The sequence below is a fragment of the Chlamydotis macqueenii genome, chromosome 6 (assembly GCF_036417535.1).
Source record: "Chlamydotis macqueenii isolate bChlMac1 chromosome 6, bChlMac1.mat, whole genome shotgun sequence".
NCBI classification, from domain to species: Eukaryota; Metazoa; Chordata; class Aves; order Otidiformes; family Otididae; genus Chlamydotis; species Chlamydotis macqueenii.
Window position 1 is genome coordinate 11818081 of NC_141561.1, and position 23792 is coordinate 11841872.

A 23792-nucleotide genomic window follows, 5' to 3' on the forward strand; every position below is an offset into this window, starting at 1 on the left:
GCAGGCTGGGGGAGCGCCGCAACATGGCGGCGTCTGGCAGCGGCGGGAGCCGGGCGGATAACGGCTACGGCAGCCAGCCGCCGCGGCGGAGGAAGGGCCCGGGAGCCCTGGCCACGGCCTACCTTGTTATCTACAACGTGGTGATGACGGCGGGGTAAGGAGGAGTACAGGGGGTCCCCCTGGCAGGGGCGCGTCGCCTGCCTACGCCCGGGCTCCCCGCGGCCCCTCCGCGCCCTGCCCACCTCCGTCCCTCCGGCCGCCGCCGTCGTCGTCTTCCCTTGCACCGGGGACAACTTTCCCCGCGGCCGAGCGCCTCTGCTGCCGCCCGTTAGAGCCCCTGTGCCTGCGGCGGCGGGTCCGGGTCCCGCCGGCGCCCGTCCCGTCGGAGGCGGCGCCCCCCGGGAGCGGCCGCGCGGTGGGAGCCTGCGAGCGCGGGGGGCTCCGCTCGGACGGGCTGCGGCCGCCTGTGTGCATCCACGCGCGTACGTGTAGGTGCGGGTCCGGCGGGCTGTCCCGGCCGGAGCCGGGGCAGGGCTGGGAGCGGGGTTCTCTGGGCGGCGGGGAGGTCGGCCGGGGGAGCGAATCGGGTCTGACCTGTCGCTGTCCCCATCCTCCCCTCGGGCGCCTCCAGCCCGAGCCGTGCCGGCTGTCGGCGGTCCTGCCCCACGCTTTCGGTAACGCCGAAAAGCACAGCCAGCCCGCTCTCTTGCCGCTTCCCGTGCTGGAGAGGGGGTTCCTGTACGTGTCGGTGAAGCTGCTTCGCTTGCGCTCTCGTTTCTGGCCGTCGTGCGCTGCAGGGTGACCCGGCGCCGGTGAAGGTTGGATGCCCGTGCGGGGCCGCGGCTGGACGGCGGCAGCTCTGGGCGCCAGCCGGGCCCCTCTGCGGCGTGGGCTGCTCCATGTGCCCCTTGCAAACTGAGTTCAGCAGAACAGCACAAGTGCGTGGTGCCTGGGAACTGCTGTGTCTGATAACTGACACCTTAATTTGCTCTGCAGCTGTTTTCTCACCCAGGTGATTGTATAGATCGCTGTTCTCGCCTCACCACGTCTGTGGTGCGGATTGCAGCACTTCTCAGTGGAGATGGACCTAAACCCAGGGGGTTTATCCCTAGCAGTAGCTAAGAAGGTAAAGCTGTTGTCCTTTAGAGCCCTGGGAGATGTCCCACGAACCCTGCAGCTCGTAGGTACTTGGGGTGAAGTTGAAAGCTGCTGCTTGCAACGTGTGAGCTCTAGCCCTGCCTGATGCTCTTGCCTGTGTAGCAGAGTGGAGACTTGAGCTAGTTGGTGCATGCTCATGTGCATTCTTAGGCACAAAAATGAAAATAGTGACAACTGGGGAGTCTCAAATTCATATAAAGGAGACTTTTTCTTTTTTTTTAGAGGTTGTAGAGTCTTATTGGAATCCAGAGAAAAATAAAATAATCTTTTGAAATACTGAGGATATTTGGGTGGGAGGAGAAAAGAACCTTTAAAATGGGTCCCAAATGAGCCTGTTTTCTGCTAGATAAATCCTGGTGGGTGAGGAGTCAAGCAAACAGACTAGTCTCACTATTTTGGGGGAAGATTAGTAAAGAATTAACATAGATACAAATTATTTCAATAAGGCAATTGGATGTGATCATTCTTGTCTTTGCTGGCAACAGCTGGTGCTATTTCAACTTATAAGACAGTTACATGGAACAAAGGTAGCTGAGAGGGGGAGAGCTCAGTTCTTGTAAGGTGCTCGTTACGCAATAGGCATGTTACTGGGAAGTGGAACTGCTAAGCAGATTTATGGCTCCATATGATATTTGCAGGGTATTTCACTCAGAGAGGAATTATAATTACCCACCAGGTTGAGAAAAATGAATCTCTTGTTTGAGAAATACTTAATTACATGAGCAATACAACACAGTACAGGCAGTCAGGAGGTCTCTTCAGTTTTGTTGTGATGTCCTTGCACAATGTTAAGAAGTTAACCTCTCTGAACTCTTCTTAGAAGTAAAAACCTTTGCCTGCTCATGTAAGTGCATTGAATATGAGCAGTTCAGTTTATAAAAGATCTCAAAAACCTGAGAGAGAAATTGCAGTACAAATTGACAGTCTCTTTAAAGGTCCTGAACTTTTTATTGTGTCCAGCAAGTCCTGAGCATCTGAAACGTCTATTTCCTCAGAAGAAAAAATTAAAACAAATCCAAGTGTTAGAAACTCAGAAATAAACAGCATAAATCTGTGTTTGGCTTCCTGTCAGCACGTAAATCTTGATCATGAGGTTACCTGTTTTCCTCATTTGTACCAAACCTCCTAGAAAATTCCAGTCTTGGGTGTGATGTGGCTTATGGTGCTTTAATATGAGATGCTTTTTTTTTCTGGCACGTTTGCGATTAGACGATTCCTGCAATTTGGGGAGCTACCACCGGAGTCCTGTGATCAGGATTTCTATCTCTGTGTTGTCACTGCCGTGCTTTTAGGGTAGGTCACTGAGGGCTCTGACTGATAATTTATCTTTAAATGGATGAGGATTTTGCGCTTCCCCTGGACACTGCTGAAATTCTACAATATACAATGTCTAACTTAAGAAAAAACCCTCACTTAGTTATTCTCTTCTTTTTAAAATACTTCATAATAAGGTAGTTTTTCAGGAGTTGGTTGGCAGAAGCTCAGTTGTTCATAAGAAAAGATTGATGCACAGCTGGTGGCAGTAATTAGTTACTGTCCCTGTGTCAATCAGAGTGCTAAGACTTAGTTTCTCAGGCAGTATTGCCTTGAAAAGAGAGTTGTGAAAAGAAAACACTAAAAATTTGAAGGTACCCAGATGATTAAGTGATGCTGTAAAAGCACACGGGATTATAATTTTTTTAAGTAGGTTTTTGGTTTTATTTTACAAGAAGGTGGCTTTTAAACTCAAGCACAAAACAGCTTTGCCATGCAATAAACAGGTAGTAGAGTAAATGTTTTAAAACCATAGTTGCCTTAGCTATTAGCTTTATTTAAAATTAATCAAGTAACAGTTGAAAAATCTCCATGTAATTATTGTATCTACTTTGCATTTGTCTGACTTAGCTAAAGAAAACTTACTGATTGTAAAAATAATAGATCTTATTTCTAATTTTATACTGTAGTGCATGTAGTATATGGATTCCTAGTAATGCAACAGCTTTTGCGAGAGCAAAACGGTAGATAAAGAATATATACCTGCGGATCCCTAAATGAAGCTGCACGCACTTACCATTTGGTTCACGTGTTTGAGTGTTTTCTTTCGGAAGAGGGACCAACATGACGCAGCAGGGAATATCCAGTCCTGCAGTTGGTTCTCAGCTGTACTTGCTCAGGTTTCTTTGACTAGGATTCAGAGTGTTAAGATGTAGAAAGCATTGCATCTTTCTTCTCTTGCATTCAGTCAAACTGTTATTTTCCTGTCACAGCGTGAAGTCGTGTAGTCGTGCCTGACCTGGCACAGAAAGCTCATTCTGGAGGCATAAAGGCAGCATAGAAATTTCCTAAAAAACATGGTTGACTGAAGTCCTTGAATAATGAGGGGTGGGAGGGAGGGCATGCTGTTAGAGTTGAGTGTAAATGTTTGATAAGCTGCTTTAAAATGGGATTATATTTCTTATTTTTAGTCAAGTGCTCTAACTGACTAGTACTTCTGCGTAGAAGTAGCTGATGGTGGTATAAACAATGAATTTCAAAAGGATTTCACTCAACAAGATAGATCTTAATGTAACAGCTTTTGCATTCGCAAGGGTTCGTGTTGCCAGCGTTGAGCAAAGAGTGTTCTGGGTTATAAGTTTCATTGACCACGTCTTTAGTTGGTTATTGAAAGTCAGAAGTACACTTCTGCCTTTACAGGTGCATTCACTGCATAGCTTTGCTGTATTCTGTTGCATAAATGATGCAGAACCCCAGTAAACTTTGCATAAGAAAACACCTTTTTATAATTTGTAAGAGAAATAAAGGGAATTAAACTGAGGACCTGAGCATGAAGCTTGCTTATCAAGTCTAAGCAACTGAAAGTAAAAAAAGTAAATGGTGTGTATGCAGTATTTAGTTTCCTTAGTTTGGATTCAACAAAGAGTGTAAGAGTCTAGCTTTAAGTTTACGTGTGGCAGTGATAATTTCATTAAAGGTGACTCCAGCTGGTATATTTGGTAGACTTTAGTGTCTAGGTCAGAGAAAACTGGAAAAACTGACTTACAGCTTAGCTTCCATGTGACAGTGGTGCTTTCTGCTGCCCTTTTAAACTTCTCACCAAGTTTTTTTCAGTTGATCTTACTCGCTTTCACCTACTCCTGTTCCATTTTCTCTAATCATAGAGGCTGAAGAACTATTTAAGAATCACAGAAGCAGGACAGAGGTACTAAGAGCTTCAACACAAAGTAGGCACAGCTTTTAATTTTGTGCGAATTAATACTTTGTGTTAAACGCTTTTTGACGGACAGTAATTTTATCATTGAAAGAGAGAGGTGGTCTTTGGTGATGGGAAGTACAGTCATTCTGGAGCCAGTGATCCAGTGGGGAGGGTGGAGATAAGCAAGGGGATCAGTTAAAGGTGAGAACAGTCTGCAGGCACAACCAAGAACTAGTTTGTGCAACCTGAGAAATTGCTTAGTTCAGCAAAGTTTCTCAACAAACACAGAAGATTAGGAAAAACAGAGAAACTTAACAGATTCAAACAGGACAGTGTCAACCTGCTCTGATTTACTGTTCTAAAAGAGAAGTGTTGCAAAGGAGAATCATTAATACTATAGTGCTTACTGGTTTATTCTAAACTGCAGTTCAAGTACCTCATTAATCTGATTCTTTCTTTGTAAACAGCAGTTACCTGGCAAATGTCTGTCTTTTGGTTTCACAAGACAGCTTTAACTGAAATAGCTTGTCACTATTGAAAAAAGGGAGGCCTTGTTTGTCATTCCCCATTTCTCTTTCCCGCTCTTACTGCTTTGGTGCTCATCTTCTGAGAAGTCTCGGCAGAAATGAAGTAGCTTTTTTTTCAGTTGTACTTACAAATGTTGTTCCAAACACAAACTTGGATGCCAGAGTTACTTATTATTTTAAAAATCTGAACTTTGCAGTGCATTTCAAACAGTTATTCTGTTTGGGACAATATTTGTATATACTTCATAATACCTAAGCTAATGTGGTACTTGTAAGCATCTAATATGCTGAAAATTAAGGGAATTTCTTCATCTTACCTGTTACAAAATCACAGCTGCAGATTTTTTTTTTTTTTTTTTCCGAAGGGTAAAAAGCTATTGCATAGTTAGGGGACTTCATGCCTACACACGCTTCCACTGAGGTGCACCATTCTTAGCAGAGATGCTTGGTAACTGTTAGCACAAGCTTTGTCACAGTGCTTCTGGGTTTGGAGGGAGGTAGAGGTCAACTAAGGTGTCATTAAGAGTAGCTGAGGGCAAGACAGCCAGGATGAGCCTGGCAGTGAAAAGTCTGGGAGCTGTGGGTAAGGATTCCCACTTCTTGTTGACCAACTGCTTCTCCTCATGTTTCCCACAAGCAATTGGAAACTAAAGTTACCTATAAATGCTAACTTCAAATGAAAAAGTGTTTCACCAGGGTGTGCCCACCTTAATTTTGTGGCTTGTCCTAGACTTCACTGAAGAATTTCTGAGGTTGTGGGCAAACACTGACTCTAGACAGCTGTGGTAGTGAAAGATGTTACTGCATCGGCCAGAACTGGAGAAAAAATTTCTAGAGTTGCTTCCTAAATTACCTGAGGGGAAAACCAGCAAGGTTAACAGGTCACATTGTTTATAGTATAGTTGCATTTATATAGGCACTGCTTACATAGGGCTAGGTATATTTGTTGCTTAAAAAGGAAAGCAGAGACAGGAATGGCCGTTGCTACTTTCAGGGCTTCAGCAGGCTCGGTTTTCTTGCAGTTACTTATCCATAACTGTTTCTCATAAAATATATGCTAGCAATTAAGCTGGATGGTCTACCATAAAATCTAAAGGTTTACTTTGAACTTAAACATTAAAATGAATGCCTTCTGAATCTTAATTGTTTATGTCATACTTCTTTAAGTTATGGTATGGTAAGAGATCTTTGACTAGCAGTAAATGGTTTTCTAGTTAAACTAAACAAAATGTGATGCCAATCTTATTTAAAATATCATTAATACCTTCCATAACTAAATTAAATATGAAAATAAACTAGACATTAAAGATACCGGTACCATGTTGGTGCTGAAAGATGTTTCAAAATGCATATTTTTTAACTTTGATAAATTTGCAGAGAATCCAAATATTTAATGTTTTCAGCGCTGCAGAAAGCAGGCAAAAAGTTAGTAACTTTCAGAACAGTTATATGCCTGTTGCTTTCTCAGATACTGAAAGAGGGATTAAGGATTTATTTGTATTTATGCTCTGCTTAATGTTTCCTTATCTTAGATTTCTTTTTTTTCTGTCTTTCAGATGGCTTGTTATTGCAGTTGGTCTAGTTCGAGCATACCTGGCTAAAGGTAGCTACCATAGCCTTTACTATTCGATAGAAAAGCCCCTGAAATTCTTCCAAACTGGAGCTTTGCTTGAGGTAGGTGTAGTCTTCTTTCCTAGAGTTACTAATATTTGCATGAGTGTTTTCTTTAGGAGAAATAAGGCAGCCTTTTTCAAACAGTGCTTTCTAGGTACCTGGTTTTTCATTAGCATTTATAGAGTGATTTGAAGATAAACATGATAAATACTCCTCACACAAATGCTGAATTTTTCCTTTAGCAAGTGATGAGGAAGCTTACTCTCTGCTATTTAACTTGGGCAGCAGAGCTAAATATTAAGCTTAATCTTTGAAATAGAAATACTGATAGAACTAAATGTGTTTCTGAATTTCTTCATTTGAAATGTTAGTGATTTGAATTTTTCTTTTTGTTCTAGATTCTGCACTGTGCATTTGGTAAGCTTGCAAATTTTCCGTTTTATTATTTTTATAGAAGACTGCAGTTTTAGCAATGTATTAGCATGAAAAATGTTATGGTCTGTGACTTGCTAGATTTAATTCTCATGGAACACACAGTTTTTGCTTGAAGTACATTCCAGTTTTTTACTAAATAATTTGACAAGTTAAATCACAAAAAGGAAAATAATGTAACAGGTTTTTACTTACTTGGATCTATATAAAAACAGAATGTCTTCTAATGCTACAAATCTTAGAGCAGTTTATAAATGTTTTATAGTAGATCATTACTTTCCATGTCTACATCCTATAATCTTCCGTACCAAGCTGTCTTTCCTCAAAATAAATATTTCTATCTGGAATTAGTTTAAATTCCAATAAAAATAACGTTTCAAGCGCTAGAACTTTGCCCACATCTATAGAACATAGGTACACCTTGTAAAATTAGGAAAGGGTAGGCACTCCTTATCCCAGATTTGACTGTGCTTTAATGGAACTGTTTGGGAGTGTAAGAATTACTGAAGACTCAGTTCTTGTTAGCCTGTGCTGTTAGGCTTGTATGTTAGCTTGGTAGCACAAACTCAGTTGTGTATACGTGGCCGGGGGTCAGAAGCAGTGTCATGTTTCAGTCAACCTGAAGAGTCTCATGTCTGAGTGACAGGATTGCATCTTGTCTGGTTTGTTAGTTGTCATGAGTAGTGAACAGTTTGGCCTCAGCACTTGGATGTTTTATTCATAGACTAGATGATGTGTTGCGATCTCTGCAAGATCAAAGCCAATGTGCTATAAAAGGGAGCAGTGCCTGTCTGCATACCTTTGCTAACTCTGATTTTTGTAAACAATCCAGTCCTCACAAAGAGACAGTCTTATGTTCAGGTAGCTGCTCTTGTGATTTTTAAATATAAGTGTTTGAGCTCCTATCCGAATGTTTGCTGATTATTATTTAAAGAAGATGGCATTAAGGTTCCTAAAGCTGCAGCTACAAATCTGCTATTTTTCAAGTATTGTACAATCAATCTACATGCTGGAGGGTGTATCACTATGGTACAAGTAGGTTCGTATTGAATTCCCATGCAAAAGATGTTTTTTTAACAACTAAATCTCGTAGTTGCAAAACTTAAAAACATATACATACATTTGTCAGCAGAGGGCAGTCTAATTCTGTATTTGATAAAGTAGTTCTGACCTTCCTGAATAATTCAGTTACTCTGAAAATCTTATCTTATAAAGGGCAGTTTGTACACTATGCACAGATCATCCCCAAAAAATGAATTATCATATACTCCTCAAATTAATGTAAGGCTTCTCAGAGTAAACTATGTATCATATAGTTGCCTGTGCTGCCAAGGCAGTCCTTCCAGTACTGCTTTATTTTACTAAATCTCAATTACTGTTTTCTACCAGAATAAACCATACTTAATTTTTTTAAAAAGTCAAAAATTAATAATAAAATGTGAAATTTTTGAGGTCTTACTTAACAAGTGGCAAGTTAGTCTCGGAACACTGGGCAAAAACGCTTGCAAGTAAAATGCTATTTTACCATCCTAAATCTATAATGCTCTACTGTTTTTGTAAGCTAAACTTGTGTGCAGACGCCAATGTTTTCTTAAATTCAGTACTAGTAAGAGTGTAAAAAATGTAATTGCATTATCTTTTCCTTACGCTTTAGAGTATATGTCCGCACAAATCAGTGAATAGAAGGAGAGGGTTCTGTGAAGGTGAAACCACCTTCCAGGCTGGTGAAGAACAGCAAACAAGATTGTATCAGCCAGTCTGTGTGCAAAGCTAATAATTGTGGCTCAGCTGATTTGAGGTGTGGATCCATTTAGCCCATGTTATCCTCAGTCACACAATTTACTGTTAGTGAAGAGAGTCGTTAATGGAATGTTGCAACATTTTATACCATTGTAACTCTTTTTTGCTTTCCCTAACAAAGTTTTTTACAAAAAACCCACTTATTTTATTATAACTGCCCATGGGCTATTTTTTTTTTTCTGTTAATGGAAGCGTTTGTCAGTTAAATAAAATGAGCGGGTTTTGCACAGCTGGATACACTGCTGCTGTCTGCTGTAGTCCTGCTGACTCTGGTAAAAGTCTATATGAAGGAGAAACACAACATTTGCAGATTCCTTTGCCCCTGCTAAACTAATTGCTATAACTAGAGCTGTAATTCTCTGTCAGTAGAGGAGCTTACCTGTGACAGATGGCTGTGTGTATCAGCATAACTTTTCTCTCATCTTTTCAGTAGAATCTAAAATGTTAGCATCTGTGATGGAAATTTTTCAAAATATGAAGATTGATAGGGGAATGTCTCTATCGAGCATGGCTGAGAACTTTGGCATGTGGCAAAGACTTAAAAACTGAAGAAGAAAAGCTCCGCATGAGGAGAGGCGGTAACATGTAGCCCAGAGGCCAAGAGGAGAGACTGGAGGACAGGGAAATGGAAAGTGAAGCTGTAATTTGTTTACCTGTGTAGCAGACAGAATCCAAGTGTGTGAATGGCACTGATGACATGGGAGAGCTTCTGCCTGGAGGAGCTCGGTCAGCAGTCAGCACTAGGTGACTTTGTTTCAGCCTGCTCAGTTGGCAGTGATGTGAGGGCGCCCCTTGTAAGCTACGCATATGGCCTGTTCTTGGTGTGAGAGAGGGAGCGCTTGTTGGGAGTTGGAGGATTTCCTCCGGGAGATCGGAGGCTTAGTCCAGGATCCGTAAGAGGTCTGGGCATGGCTTGCTTGCTGCTTGGTTCTGGATCTGAGCCCCCTGTCAAGCACTGCTCTAGCACATGCAGTGTTGGATAAGTGGTGACAGATGTTTTTAAAAATATCAAGTTTAAAATTGTCTGTTAGGTACCTTTTCAGTGCAATGAGTAAATAATTAGAGGAAAGTAAAGTTTACATAAATTGTAGCTGGTGAATTGCTTATTTTGATCTCCTGTTTTTGACATACACTGACATTGTCTTGGTTGTAATGAGAAACCTTGTTTGTCTGTCCTGGGAGATAATCTTGGATGGTTCTGACACAGTCCTTTTGGCTTACTTATAATTTCCTTTGCAAGAATATTAGTTTATCTTGCTTAGGAAGGGATGATCTAGATTGTATAAAACAAAAGTTCTGTTATATCGTAGAAGAGAGCCTTTAATGAGTACAGAATGCGGGGTTTTATAGCACCCCCTTGTATGTTGTCTGAGTAACAGACATTTTGCCTTGAGGTTTTACAACAGAAATTAGATTATGAACGTGATAAAACTGAAGAGAACTGTGTTTGTAGGATTTTTTTTCCTCTTTTTACTCTGAAAGAAAATTAACATAATGACTGTGTCACTGAAAACAATTCTAATGAAACTTGCTTTTGTCTTTTATTCTTTCTTCCTCTTCCACTTTCCAGTTTGGTCTTCGCATCTTTGAGACTGTTGTGTTGCTTGCTGTGATTTGCATTACTTTTAGAAGCACTTTTACAGTGTATTAGGAGCTGCAACTACTCTTGCATTTGTCTTCATCATGCTGTTGGAAGAAAATAAAACTTTGTGCTGTGAAGTTTAGAAATTTTGTGTAGTCTTGCAGTCTAAAACTATTCCTGCACTGTCAGACCTGGATGTGTAGGATCCTCTTATTGGCAGTTTAATCAGCACCTCAGAACTGTTTAGAAGAACCAGTGAAATCTGCTTCCTTGAGATAAATCTTAGAATTGTTTCTGTACCTACCAGTGTATCAGCTATTCATTTGATTTGGTTTTATTTTTTTTAAGAGGTATTCCCAGGAAGGAAGGATAAAATTTGTATCTATCAGAATATGGGCTGGATCAGTGTTTCTTCAAAGCAGTTGTACTTTTTACTTGCTGTTTTTTGGGATAGACTGTGCAAAACATCTTTATTGTTTTTACTTTTAAAAACACAGTAATGAAGACTATCTTGGATATTTTAATCAAGCAGTAAGAAAGACTGTATCCCAAAAGCTATTTGGCTGAAGTTATCTCATCTCATTCAGCTGTTTTGTGTATTAAGGAATGTGCTATGCTTGCAACAAGACTGATTACTTTCATTTGCATTTTGATGCACGAAGTCTTGTCAGGGGATTGCACTGCATTAGGCTGTATAAACACACCACAGGAGAGACTTCATACTCCAAAAAAAAAAAAAAAAAAAAGCATTCCTTCAAAAAATTTCAAATAACTGGACTTTGGCTTAGCTGTGTTTTATTTCCCCACCCCGATAGTCAGGAACATTTACTAATTGCAAAATATCTTCCAGGCATTGTTCCCTCTTCTGTTGTTCTGACTGCATTCCAAGTGATGTCAAGGGTTTTCCTGACGTGGGCAGTAACACATAGTGTAAAAGAGGTAAGTTAAGCTACAAAAGAGAGAGAAAAACTAATGACCCATGTTGAAAAGCAAGTGTTGATCATTGTCTGGTTTTCCTTAAAATGACTTCTGTTTGTATCCCAACATGTGAAATTATTTGTGTGAATATCTGTGGATCAAAAGAAAGAAAAATAAATCTGATGTCATCTTTTCTTGACAATCAAATACGCTGAAGTCTGATTCTCTCACTGTAAGACATCTAGCTTCTAAATAGATTTTTTCAGTTCTTACTGAAAGTTAAAGAGGTTCCAGTGTGTAATATGGAACCCAGAACTTGGAACAGCATTCTAGTATTGATCTCACTAGTGCCACGATTAATAGCAAAATCTTCTCACTGTCCCTTCTTTCATACACGTTTGCTTTCTTTACCATGGCATGTGGAAGGTCCCCCTCAACTGTTTGCGCACACTAATGCCTGGGTGATCTCCACTGTCACTTTTGAGGATAATCTTCCCTTGGTCCTTCATTAGTTTTTCTTACATTCAAGCTTAGGTGGGTTTGGGGCCTGGGTGTTTTTTCCTCATTGCTTACTAGACCAAATATTGCTGTACTTCATACAAGTATCTGCAGAATCTTTTGGAAGCAATCTTACTTGAAAATTATTCCTGACAGCTATTTTAAAATCTAAACATCCTTTAATTGCTACAGGTCATGCTGACTCTTTCATGTCATCTACCTTGTAGTAGACCAGATATGCTTGCACCTGTGCTATTACTTTAGCCAACTAATCTTACTGGTTTTCTTCTCATTAAAGAAAGAAATTAGTCTTGATGCCCATGTCAGCATGGCTGCCTGAAATAAGGGATGGTCACCTAATGTCATTATATGCATAAGATCTTTTGTGACTTAACATGGAGAATGTCTTAAGGTGTTAGAGGTTGGATTGCATGGATTAGAATTATTCCATGTGTTTTCCTTTAGACATCAAAGGAAAGTCTAAAATGATTGTGGGTTAGGTTTTTTAAACTTATACTCGCCTTGTCACCAGAAAAAAAAAAAAAAAAAAAAACGAGCAAAATGGGAGAAAATGTGAGTATCAAGTTCAGCCTAACATTCAATTTTTAACAAGGATTATTTTGACAATATTACACATTTTTTTTCTCACATTTGTGTGGTCTTAGTCTTGTGAGACACTGTATTAGGTGTTACTTTTTTAATGTCTTAGTGGGCATGAAAATGGTAATGATTAGGAATCCTGTGATGAGTTGTTCACCTGTGACTTAGAGCAAATAAATAAAATGAAGAGGCTGTATTGTGACCCCCCCCCCACCCTTCCCCCCAACTAGAGAGCATGCAGTCTCACCTGGAGAGATGTATTGAAAGCGTCACGAGTGTTCTACTTTTTCTAAAGGGCTGTCTGCACAACTGAGCTCCATGGTGAAGTCCAGGATTAAATTCTCACACAGCTTTATGGAACTTGTAAGCTATGCAGTTGCATGATGAGGTTCTTGTAAAATAAAATGCAGTTTTCCTCTTTAACTTTTTGAGTGAGGCTTGTTCAGTATCTTGTTTTTTCAGACTGTTTTCCTATATAATACAGTTAAAAGAAGAAACATCCATACTGCATCCCTCCTTTCTGTCAGAATACACTTCGAAATATGTGATGTGATTTCAAGCATGCTTCTTGCCACTAACATGTTTGTGCTTCTTGTTGAATTTAGTGCTGATGTGTTGTTAAATTCAATATGAAAGTATTTATAATAAATGTTAAAGCATGGCAAATGTTAAAGCACTGCACACTTATTTGGGTAGCAATGAAATTCCCCATACCTCCACCAGATGAGCAGCTTAGTGGAGGAGGGCCTGGCATGTACTACTGTACTTGTGATAGTTTTGTCATTACATTGGACAGGAATTGGTTTGATGAATTTTACTGTTGCTCCTACAAAGGAGGGAAGAGAATGAGCAAACTGGAGTGAAGGGCTAGAAGGAAGTAGGCATAAGAGAACAGAAGGTGCCCTCCAGTTCAAAGTTGTCTTTTTGAATCTGTGTGAACAGTGAGATCATCCGGTGACTTCATGGCAGGCCTTTGTAGCATTCTGTTCTAACAGATAATTCCACACCCAGTTCTGATGGGTAATTTAAAAATGGTGTCAGCAGTGATTTAATGCAGTTGGATGCAGTTACAGATAAGTTGCAGATAAGTATAATGTTTATTTGGAGGAAGGTTTCAAGAACACACAGTCGAAAGGGGTGGTGTGAAGATGACATGTACAGCATATTGAGCTGGTAATTAAGACTCCAGTGTCTGCAGTTGTGATTTGACATCTTCAGTCAGCAGTAAAGCATACTTAAAGAGGGAAGAGCATCTTTATGATATTTAAGGCTAAGTTGTAGTAGAAGTAGTCCATGCTGGAAAGTTCAGAACTTTAAATGGCTGAGTGCAGTTGAAAAGCCTAAATCATCACTGCTTTACATCTATGTAAAATTTGAGTAATACTATATAACATAAACATCTGTCAGGCCCTTTGTGCTTACTATGAAGCTTCCTTTTTTTTTTAAACTGATATACAAGAGAACATGCTCTGGAAAGAGACGTGCTGTTTTATCATTACAGTTGTGGAGTGCTGCTGGTTTTACTCTTCTGCACTGGATTGCTTAATTATATGTTTAGCTGAAATTCTCTGCAAGTAATTTGTTCAACTGTTGCTCTTAACCTGGATAAATCTACAGAATTCCCCTTTTCATGCATAAGGAGAACAGTAAAAACCTCTCAGGCTTTTATTTTGTCAATTCCCGTTTCTCATCTTTGCTGGTTAAAAGGCTACAGATTCTTTTAACAAACGTTGTCTGCTGTTCATAGTTTTGAAGATAAGCTAAAATATATTGAGGACCCTCCTTGATGATAAATTGGTTGGAAACACATGCCAAAAAAATTATGCCTGTGATATGATTGACTCTTACCAAGGCAGCTGGACAAATAAGTTGTAAATAAAGTGTAAAATGTGCTTTGACTTTGTCTTAACACCACCTTCACTGGCATGAAAAAGTAGAGGAAGAGAAACTGAGTTCTGAGGGCAGCATTGGGCTTTGTGGTTTATTAAGGGTCTACTGTTTACTGTCTGTACAATCCCCCTTATCCTCACCTTGGAAGAGGAATGATCCAAATGCAGCATTAGCAATGCCTAAATGAGTAAGACTCTTGAGAGTCTCTTTTGTAAATCAGTTGCCAGGGGTTTGATAATGTGCATTTTGGACATCTTTATTTGAAGTTTTGAAAATTTCCCAGTCCTTCAAGAGACGTTGTAATAGTGACAGACTTTTGGCAGATCTGTTAATATGTAAGAAACACACTCTTTAATGATGAGCTGTGGAGTGGAGTTACAATGTGATGATAAAATGCAGAGTAGTCTTCTGTTCTTAGCGAACAGAATTGAACTATTTTTAAACTGTGTAGATCACTTTTGTATGAAAACTACCACAGATTTCCGGTATTCTTTCTTCCTTAAGTAGGGACACAAGCTATAAAGGCACAATCAGTGATTCTTTAAGTCACCTTTAACAGGGTTGTGTGTGCTTTAGAACAGTGTGAACTGTTTCAATAACTTTTAAACACAGTTCTAAATATTAAAGTAGATGGGAAAGACTAGACCTGAGAAGGCAGCATTACAGACATCCTGTGACAGAACTGGATTGTAACTGCCAGATTTTCTACTTCTATGGGTATCATTCACTGTTAGCTTCACAGTTTCTTTTCCTTGCTCATGATATCCAAGCTACCAATTTTTGTTTGTTGGCTTTACTGACTTAGATAGTTAGGGAAAGAAGTGCAGTTTCAAAGTACAGGTAGAATTAGATGAATTCATTAGGCTGCTACTCCTGATTTGACCAGAAGATGCAGCTCTGGAGTGCTTGTGAAGCATACTGCTCCTTGGGAACAGCATCATCTGTCAAGTGCTCTTAACTTTTCCAGGTTGAGAACTAAGCCTTGCTTGTAAAGCAGACCTCAAACAGGATTAGGATCATGTAGCAGTGTAAAAATAGATTTGGTCTTTTCTCTGAAAATATTCAAGTAAGTTTGGGATTTTAATCGTTTATGATGATGTAAGGGAGATTAATATATAAGCAAATTATCAGTTTCATGTGGAAAAAGGACAAGGTGTATTTGCTGCAAAATGCAATGAAAGTGACTTGAAATGCTACACGCAGCAGAATATAGATTAATAGCTGCTCTACATTCCAGGATATCCCAAGATTTCTGTATAAATCTTCCTGGGTTTTGTAGTCTGTAACAGAAAGCTTTTTATGGGTAATCCTCACAAGCATTTTTACACACAAATATATGATCAGCCCCTTCCTATTAAAAGCTTTGATTGCCCATATATTTTCTTTTTCCTTTTTTTGTTTGTACGTGTACTTTACCCAAGATGAATAGAGCATACCACCCACAACTACTGACTTCCTTTTCCCTTTTCTCAAGGGTTGGAGGAAAAAAGAAAATGCCCCTGTGGTTGAGCTCTTTTTGTTCCCACAGTCCACTGAATTTGGGCTCAAGGTACTCACACAGCTGAGAACTCTGACGGGGAGGGCTGTATAAAAATCACGTTTGCACTCTCAAGAGTTTGCAGTGTGGGTATGTGACCCCATATACTCCATCAGTGTTATTCCATCTGAAACTTAGATCTCATAATTTTGCTCACAAATCTAATAATTCATTTTAAAATACATACTTTTGGAGACTAACCTTCAAAATATGAAGGGAGTAAAAGTTGGTTCAGTGATGTGTGTCTAAAATAAAAGCTCTAAGAGGTGTAAAGCAGTGAAACCTAATTGAGTGTAACATTAGAGGAACTATGCTGGATAGGATAAGCAGAAAAAGGAGCAAGGAACAGTAAAGCAAGTAGTTTTCAAGTTTACCTGAGGTGACACAATGTGAGCTTCTGTTTCTTCTCTCCTCCCAGCCTGTGTCCTGGTGTTAGCTGTTTTGCTGCTGCTCAAAATTAGGATCCAGCTTCTCATCTGTAGAGATAAACAGATCAGATATCTGATCGCCAGGCAGAGCTGTTCTTAGTGCCAGTAGAAAAATATGGAGCAGGATAAGAAGGGTTTTTACTGTTGCTACTAATGTTGCTTTTAAGCTCATTCTTGAAGTCTGTTCTCTAAAATGATGCAATGAAGCAACCCATGGGAATTGATTTCTCTGAGGTTTTCTTGGGTCTGGTGAGTAAATAGTAACGCTTGAGTTCACACTGGGCTTTTTTTTCTTTCTTACAGGTACAAACTGAAGATAGCGTCTTGTTGTTTGTGGTGGCCTGGACAATCACTGAGATAATCCGTTACTCTTTTTACACCTTTAGCTTGTTAAACCATCTCCCTTATCTCATCAAGTGGGCCAGGTAGGTGGCATAATAGAAATCATGGTCTTAAAGCGCTGATTTGACAGAGTTACCTTGTAAAAGAGTTGCAGTACAAAAAATTAGATTCTACTTTGAGATAATTGCCCTGCTTGTGAATGCGACTTCCTAGCTTCTTTCCAGCAGATTTCTGGGTTAAAAATATGTATTATTGTTGTAAGCTGAAAGAGGAGTTAGTCAGAACTCAGTCCCATTTACAAAGTGATTATGTTTGTGAGAAACTGAATTTAACAGTAAGGGGTAACAGTAAGTAAACTGACATTTAACAGTAACCCTTGAGTCCAAGGGTTGTACTTGACACAATCTGTAAGCTCATTGATTAATATCAATTGTGTTTGGCCCTCTTTTAAGTAATATAATGACCTCTACCAAAAAGTTCAGAAATCCAAGTAACAAGGGGCGGGGGAGAGGGGGAGGGAGGATAGTTTTTAGATTCTCCAAGGTAATATTTAAATAATTCAAACTGATTACCGATTTGAATACTTATCGTGCAATAACGTTCATACCTTGCCATGCTCTAGTCAAATAAGAGCCAAGGGAAATAAATACTGAGTTGAGAATTTAAAATTTGAGTATCCATAATAGCATTTAACAAATACTTTGTCAGAGTTTGTTGTAACTTTTAATCCTTTCCGTAAATGCTTTGTTCTAGGTACACTTTGTTTATAGTATTGTATCCAATGGGAGTCTCAGGGGAATTACTCACGATATATGCTGCGTTACCCTTCGTCAGGCAATCTGGCTTGTATTCCATTAGTTTACCGAACAAGTATAACTTTTCTTTTGACTACTATACATTCCTGATCCTGGTTATGATCTCCTACATTCCAAGTAAGTATGACTTTCTTAGGTTTTTTAATATTAAAAGCTGTAACAGGAACAGCTAATAATTGTGAGATTAACATACAAACAAGTAACTAATTTTGCAAAATTAACTTTGAAAATTATCTCAAGAAAAAAGTCAGAGTTAAAACTGCAGGGATGCTTTCTACCAACACCTGCAAAACAGTAATACATGTTTTTTTTCTCTTACACTTGGAATATAAAATAACTGTGTTACTTCTTGGCAAATGTTGACATCTTCTTCTCTCCCACCCCACTTACAGACTTTTAGGAGAACAAAGTTCAAAACAGCTTTTAAAAATTCAGTTATTTATCAGGAATAAGAGCATTGCTTTTGTGTTAGTGGGTAGGGAACCGTTTCTGTTGAATTAACTTGAATTGACATAATCTCTGGTAGATGTTACTATAAATGGAATGAAGATTTGGCTTTGCTGCTTTGAAATGGGGAGTAGTAGCATGGAAGCCTTTAGCAAATTTAAATGTGCAAATGAAGTCCAACCTGCAGAAAAATATAGTGATGATATTGCTGCTGTTAGCTATTTCTGCAGATGTCTTTATATGAACCTTGTTGTTTCTGCAGAATGATAAGCCATATTTAAAGATTTAAATTTCAGTAGTGTGGCTGTCTCTAAAACAAGCGTTTATACTTTCAATGAACATTTTGTAATTCTGACATTAAGGCTCATAAGTTCTTCCAGCTGTTCTTAAAGAAACACTTTTCATGCATTTGTTTCTCCTTGTCCCCCTCCTCCAAAGATTATGTTACTGACTCCAAGCAGCCAGAATAATATCTTTTGGTTCAGTCAAAATAACCATGAGTATTAATTACTACTTGTGCGGTAGCTAGATCACAGTTGACAGGCCATGTGGGAGGGAACCTGCATTGAATGCAAGTAACAATTTTAGGCTGCTTTCTCCGTTAAAATTGCTGCCTCTTAAATTAGGTATTTTCTGTGATCTGTTATCATTTTGTAGATGCATAACTTGAATGTAATATTTTCAAATTTTTAAATTATTCTTAAAATTATTATTGTGAATTGGTACATTAACTCTGAGAACCAACAGCTTGGGCTCAAGCAGTCTTAGCTGCCTTTTCACATGAAGGTATTCCTGAGATACAAGAAAAGCAATGCTTATTGCTTACACCATAGTTCAGTTGTTCATTCATAAAAGCTACCTGTGCAGGAGTTATGCCTTCTGAACTCACTGAAGATCTTGCAAATTTGGGGAATTTTAATATCACAAGGAAAGCAAGTTTTGAAAACTGCTGTTAAAAATTGAGGTTTTATATTCTTGCTAGTTGCATCTTACCATTTACTTCACTTTAAATCTCTAATTCAGTATTACTGTCAAAATTTACATCTTGCTAGAAAATGTCATTAAATTCTTTGCATATAGTGGATCCCCATTGCTTAGACTTCTAATGGAGAAGCCACATGACTCTGTATTCTGTTGTATCTCTGGACAGCTGTATCCATTCCTTAACACTGGTGGAGTGAATTGGGATAGTTGAGGGAAAATCAGGAAATGAAATACAGGATAAGGAAAGCCAAAAGAAAAATTCCTGCCCAGAAAAATATTAGTACACAAATAAATAGACTTTGGCCTCTGTTTATGACAAACACTTTGCATGTGTAACTGATATAATTTAGACTGATGCTGACTTTATTTAGTTTTCATATGGTTCACAAAGGTTGAGTGTCTCATGGCAATTTTGGCTTTTGCTGTTTATGTATGTATATTTTCCATCCCATACTTTGTTGTTCTGCAAATATAATTTGTAGTGTTGTGTTAGAAAAAGGAGGAGAAAAAGCTTTCCAAGGAGGATAAAGAGAGAAGAGATGAGAGGGGCACCAGTTTGTATAAAGTTCCTTAGATTCTGAAAAAGTGACACTAGAATTATGAGAAATGAAGCAAATCTGAACATTTCATTCTTTCAGAAGTACTGTCTTCAGGAAAATTTGTCATCCTGCTTGTACATGCAGAGTTAAATAAAGGTATTTTGCATTTAATTAAAAATGTGATTGCTCTAGCAAAAAATGAATAGTACCTGAAACCTAAGGACAATATCACTTACTCTCTTTAAAGAATAAAAGGCAGTAGATGAGCAGAAGGCAGATAAGCATGTTTTCTTTTACTAGAGAATTGGTGACCTTGAACGTGTGACTGCATCTTACATTGACCTGTAAGCCTCACTTGGTACTGTATTGATCTAAGTCTGTTTTCTCTTCAGTCTTTCCTCAGCTGTATTTTCATATGCTACATCAGAGGCGAAAGGTGCTCTCCCATACTGAAGAACACAAGAAGTCGGAGTAATTCCAACTCTTTTTTCAGAACTTTTCAAACATCAAAATGCTGCAGATTTTCAATACCCAGCACATTTATAAAGAATATACCAAGACAAAATAAGTCAGAGGTAAAAGGCCAATAATTTAGCACGACTAACCAATAAATCTTATTTCACTGAAATTCCACAATGTAAACATTGAAATAACTTTCTGCTCGCAGTGCTTCAGAAAACTTTCAAACTTTATATGGCTGGGCAGTTAGCCTTTTCTTTTTCCTTAAATGATGTGCTAAATGGTTTTCATTTATTACTAAATGCCGGAAGGTTGCAGTATGAGTGATGAAGCTGTACCCACTAAATGCTTGAATTGGGATTATATTACTGATACCTCTTTAAGTGCTTGACTGCATGCCAGAAACTGTATGTATTGCTCTGAAAGCAAACAATATGCTCTGGAATACTTTAGGATTTTGTCTGAGACTCCAGTGGACAAAGTAGTCTGGGCAAAGTGTTTGAATTTAGAAAGGTAGGTTGTGTATTTAAAAGGTGATGGGAGCAAGAACAGGAAACCAATTATGGGAAATGAGGAGAATGTGGTTCTTCAGGAATTAAAACACTAGGGTGCCTGACCAGAGTGTGTTCACTGAAGATCTTGTTTAAGCTGATTACTCAAATGCTAATGTTAATTCAGAGGCTGTAATGCTTATCTGAAACAGTAAAACTCCAAGTACTGCATCCCTGGATACTTTTTTAAATATTAAAAAAAAAATACTAACTGTAATATTTCTAGTGATATCAGTAATGAATCTGAACAATATAGGGAGGCACCTAGAAACAGGTGCAGTTCTCCCTTTTTTTACTTTAAATTATCATCTCTAATCACTGTCCACTATCTCAGTGGTACTCACCTTTCAGTGTTTAGGACCTCTTGGTCTACTGTGGAATCATTTTGAGGGCCTTGTTCCTCAACCTGCCTTTTCTCAAATGACTAATGTGTTTCACTCTGGTACATCCAAGCAGGCAGTTCCAGGCACTCAGCTTCCACAATGTTGCAGAGTCATAAGCTCCTTTTTTGAAAGCAGATTATTTCATGTGTTACATGCTGCTTTTGCAGATTGGACAAGCCTTCCCTCATCTGCAGAAGACCATAGAAAATTAAATTCTCCTAGGTGCTTTCTCTGGGTTTTCAGGCTAAGCCTTTCCTTGGGAAGGTAAAACAGAAAATGAAAGAACTGAGAAAACCCTCGTGGCGAGGCAGAATGCACTAATGCTGTGTGAGCAGTGCCTCAGGTTATGAACAAACTGTTGATTGGAGAAGGGGCAAGGTGGGGAACAAAGGGAGCAGAGAAATTAACAGATCCAAGCAAAGGCAAAGGAAATGTTGGTTATGGTCTTTGCTCTGTTAGGAATCGATAGTCAAATAGTCCTATCTTCACCCAGTCAGAGCCACCAGACGACAACACAAGGGCTTCTCAGGCTTTCCTCTTGTAACACCATGATTTAGTGCATAAATGAGGTGTGACCGCTGCCATGGTACCTGCAATACCAGTCTCATGCTGTGCCTGCCAGCACCGCCCCCGTATGTGGCCTGTATCTGTGTCCCAGTTACTTATGCTTGATGCATCCCAGCTCTCCCTAAATGTAGCCAGTAAGTACTAAGAGTGCAGGCTCTCTGTTCTAGCATTTGAGGAGAGCTGGATTTACAGTTATTTTGGCTTATGTTTGTCAGAGCTATATTTAGAAAAAAAAAATTACATTTTTCAGTAATTTCCTTCTGCTCCATTAAAAAGTCTGACTGAATTTTCCTAGTGCTCAGTAACACCTTTCCTGTTCAACAGAAACAGGACTATTGTAAGCAGGGAGAGGGGAAGAGACAATAATGATCTTTGCTTCTATTTTAAACCTTCTGGAGATAGTTATTTGCTGTAATCAAAAACACTTCAGCCATATACAACCTCAAAGTGGTTTTGCATTCAAAGATGCAGTAGTTTCAAGTCATTTCTCCGTTAGGTTATGTGGTGCTTTGTTGTAGTGATTTGAGAAATGTTGCATTATACTGAAGTCATTCTTCAAAAGTGTAAACTCGCACCTCTGAACAAAATATTTCATTTTGCTTGTACTTGCTATCAAAGAAGTTGAAGTATTTCTGAGGGATGTCATCTAAAAGATCTGATTTCCTGAGGTACTCGGGTTACTGGATATTGTCAATGCTCAGCTCCTGAACTTTTCTTGATTTGATTTCAGTGCCCAAATAAAAGATTTGGTTTCAAATTTGTTGGTCCAATTTCGATTAAAAAATGGCTGTGTAATACTCCTATATGAAACAAACTCATAGCTCTGTTGATGATAGAGATGGTCGTACAGATCTGTATTAGATAGCATTGGCACTACGGAAAAGCAGAGAGAGCTGCCAGCAGGGAGAAGGCTTGTACAACTGTCTTCACCGCGTAAGCTTTATTATGGAATATTTACTTTAATTGAAAATATTAATTTACCACACAAATGCAAATAAACTACAGCCTTTTAAAAGAAAACTGAGTTACTTTTCCTTTTAAAAGAAAAAGCAATTGCTTTGATAGTAATAAATCTTATCGGCAAAGTTGATTTTAAAATTATATTCTGAAGTATGAACGTGCGGTTAGTACGCACAAGAATTTGAGCACTTCAGCCTGCAGTGCTTTTTCAAGTTTAGCTTCCATGGAAGTCACTGGGAGGTGATCCTGAGTAAGAACTGTAGTGCAATGCCCTAATGCTGACTTTGGTCACACATGGGTGTTTTCCTCCTCATAAAATAAGGACAAATTTCCCCTCATCTGTCACTAAAATTTGAATGTGGTTTATGTGAACTTTATAATAGAAGCTTTGATTAGTACTCTTTGTCACAAATCTAGAGGGTTCCCTTCCCCCCCAACTACTACGTGGCTTGTATGTTCTCCATCAGCATCACCAAACTTGCAGCAGAGGTGTTTTCTGCTTTGGTAGGCTGTGTTGCATGCAGTGGTTCAGTTGACAGTACTTTATGTTCTGCCGTGCTGGCTTTGTCCAAGTTAGTCATTACCCTCTAAAAGACCAACTTTCTTACCAGTGTATAGTTTACAACTGGAACTGTAGAAATGTTCATATTGTAAATTACAGCAAGATGCAGGTTACAGTGCAGGTAGATTGTAATTTTTCACAATGTGATGTTTCTATCAAAGGGGTGGGGTTTTATTTATCAGTAGAAAGGTTGGCATTTGTGTGGACCAATCTGCAGTGTCATTTTAAAACCTATCTTTCAGCTTAAAATTTTCATAAGTATACATCAAATCATACATTTTGGTGTATATTTATGTCAGTTAAATTTGGGTGAAAACTATATACAGTCATTTTGGTATTTTTTTCTATGTTGTGAAGAATAAAATTGTAATTTTATAAGCCTGATTCACTAAGATTATTATAAGTTAAATGTATTTTTTGTATATTTAGGAATCTGGTATTACCTGGAGCTCTGAAAGATAAAGCATAGAATTTTTATGCATGTTTGGAAGATCTTTCTACTTGATAATGCAGTGAAATGGTTTGTATGCGAAAATACTAGTCCATGTTGTTGCCTTGTGAAATTGATTCTGTGCTCTCTGCCTGGATTTGGCCTACTGATCAGTGATACTAATTGCTATAATCCAAATAAAATAATTCTGAACAAAATATGTTGTATTGTTACTGTTTAAGGAACAAAAGCAGATAATTTATAAATGTGAGTTAGGAGTGTGTTTTTATTCATTTGTATATAATGTGTACCTTGGAATCCAAGATTTTTTGACATAGAAAACTTTTGAGCTCTAACAAAAGAACTGAGCTATTTAATACTGTTATGAATGCCTTTTTTCACTTTGAAAAGAGGTGTTCATAACTGTGTGTTAACTGACTATGCTAACACGCAAACTTACAGCTTCCTGAAAGATCCTCAGTAGAATGCGAGTTCTTTGTTCTCCTGTTGTATGTACTCTAGATGGTGATGGTTTTCTACAAAAACAAAATCGTTTGAGTATTATAAATATAGTGAAATGCTTAACTAATGCAACAG

General features: G+C 38.7%; 1 protein-coding gene and 1 long non-coding RNA gene across 4 annotated transcripts in view; one reads left to right on the plus strand and one right to left on the minus strand.

Moving 5' to 3' along the window:
• HACD2 (3-hydroxyacyl-CoA dehydratase 2) lies at positions 1-22000 on the plus strand. Of its 2 annotated transcripts, XM_086750783.1 has the most exons (8): positions 25-154; positions 6414-6531; positions 6870-6888; positions 11136-11224; positions 15666-15740; positions 16460-16581; positions 17252-17430; positions 19676-22000. In XM_086750783.1, exons 1-8 carry the CDS (start codon positions 144-146, stop codon positions 19756-19758), a joined length of 696 nt encoding a protein of 231 aa, XP_086606909.1. In that variant the 5' UTR covers positions 25-143; the 3' UTR covers positions 19759-22000. The 2 variants fall into 2 exon arrangements, with proteins under 2 accessions (XP_086606910.1, XP_086606909.1); XM_086750784.1 differs by lacking the exon at positions 15666-15740 and having other exon boundaries at positions 1-154.
• Positions 11135-23792, minus strand: part of LOC147600178 (uncharacterized) — a 19758-nt gene continuing 7100 nt past the window's right edge. The window contains exons 2-5 of one of the 2 annotated variants that reach the window (XR_015258901.1): positions 23656-23731; positions 16103-16204; positions 12549-12772; positions 11135-11234 (exon numbers count right to left, since the gene is read on the minus strand). This is a non-coding gene — a long non-coding RNA (uncharacterized LOC147600178). Of the gene's footprint in view, positions 11355-12548; positions 12773-16102; positions 16205-23655; positions 23732-23792 lie in introns of both variants that reach the window. The other variant, XR_015258900.1, reaches the window with a different exon arrangement.

Excerpts from the sequence above, each read along its gene's own strand:
- HACD2 (XM_086750784.1), top strand. The coding sequence starts at position 24 with ATGGCGGCGTCTGGCAGCGGCGGGAGCCGGGCGGATAACGGCTACGGC. Across the intron at positions 16,582-17,251 it reads TATCTCATCAAGTGGGCCAG|GTACACTTTGTTTATAGTAT; the intron begins GTAGGTGGCATA and ends GCTTTGTTCTAG. Across the intron at positions 17,431-19,675 it reads TATGATCTCCTACATTCCAA|TCTTTCCTCAGCTGTATTTT; the intron begins GTAAGTATGACT and ends TTTTCTCTTCAG.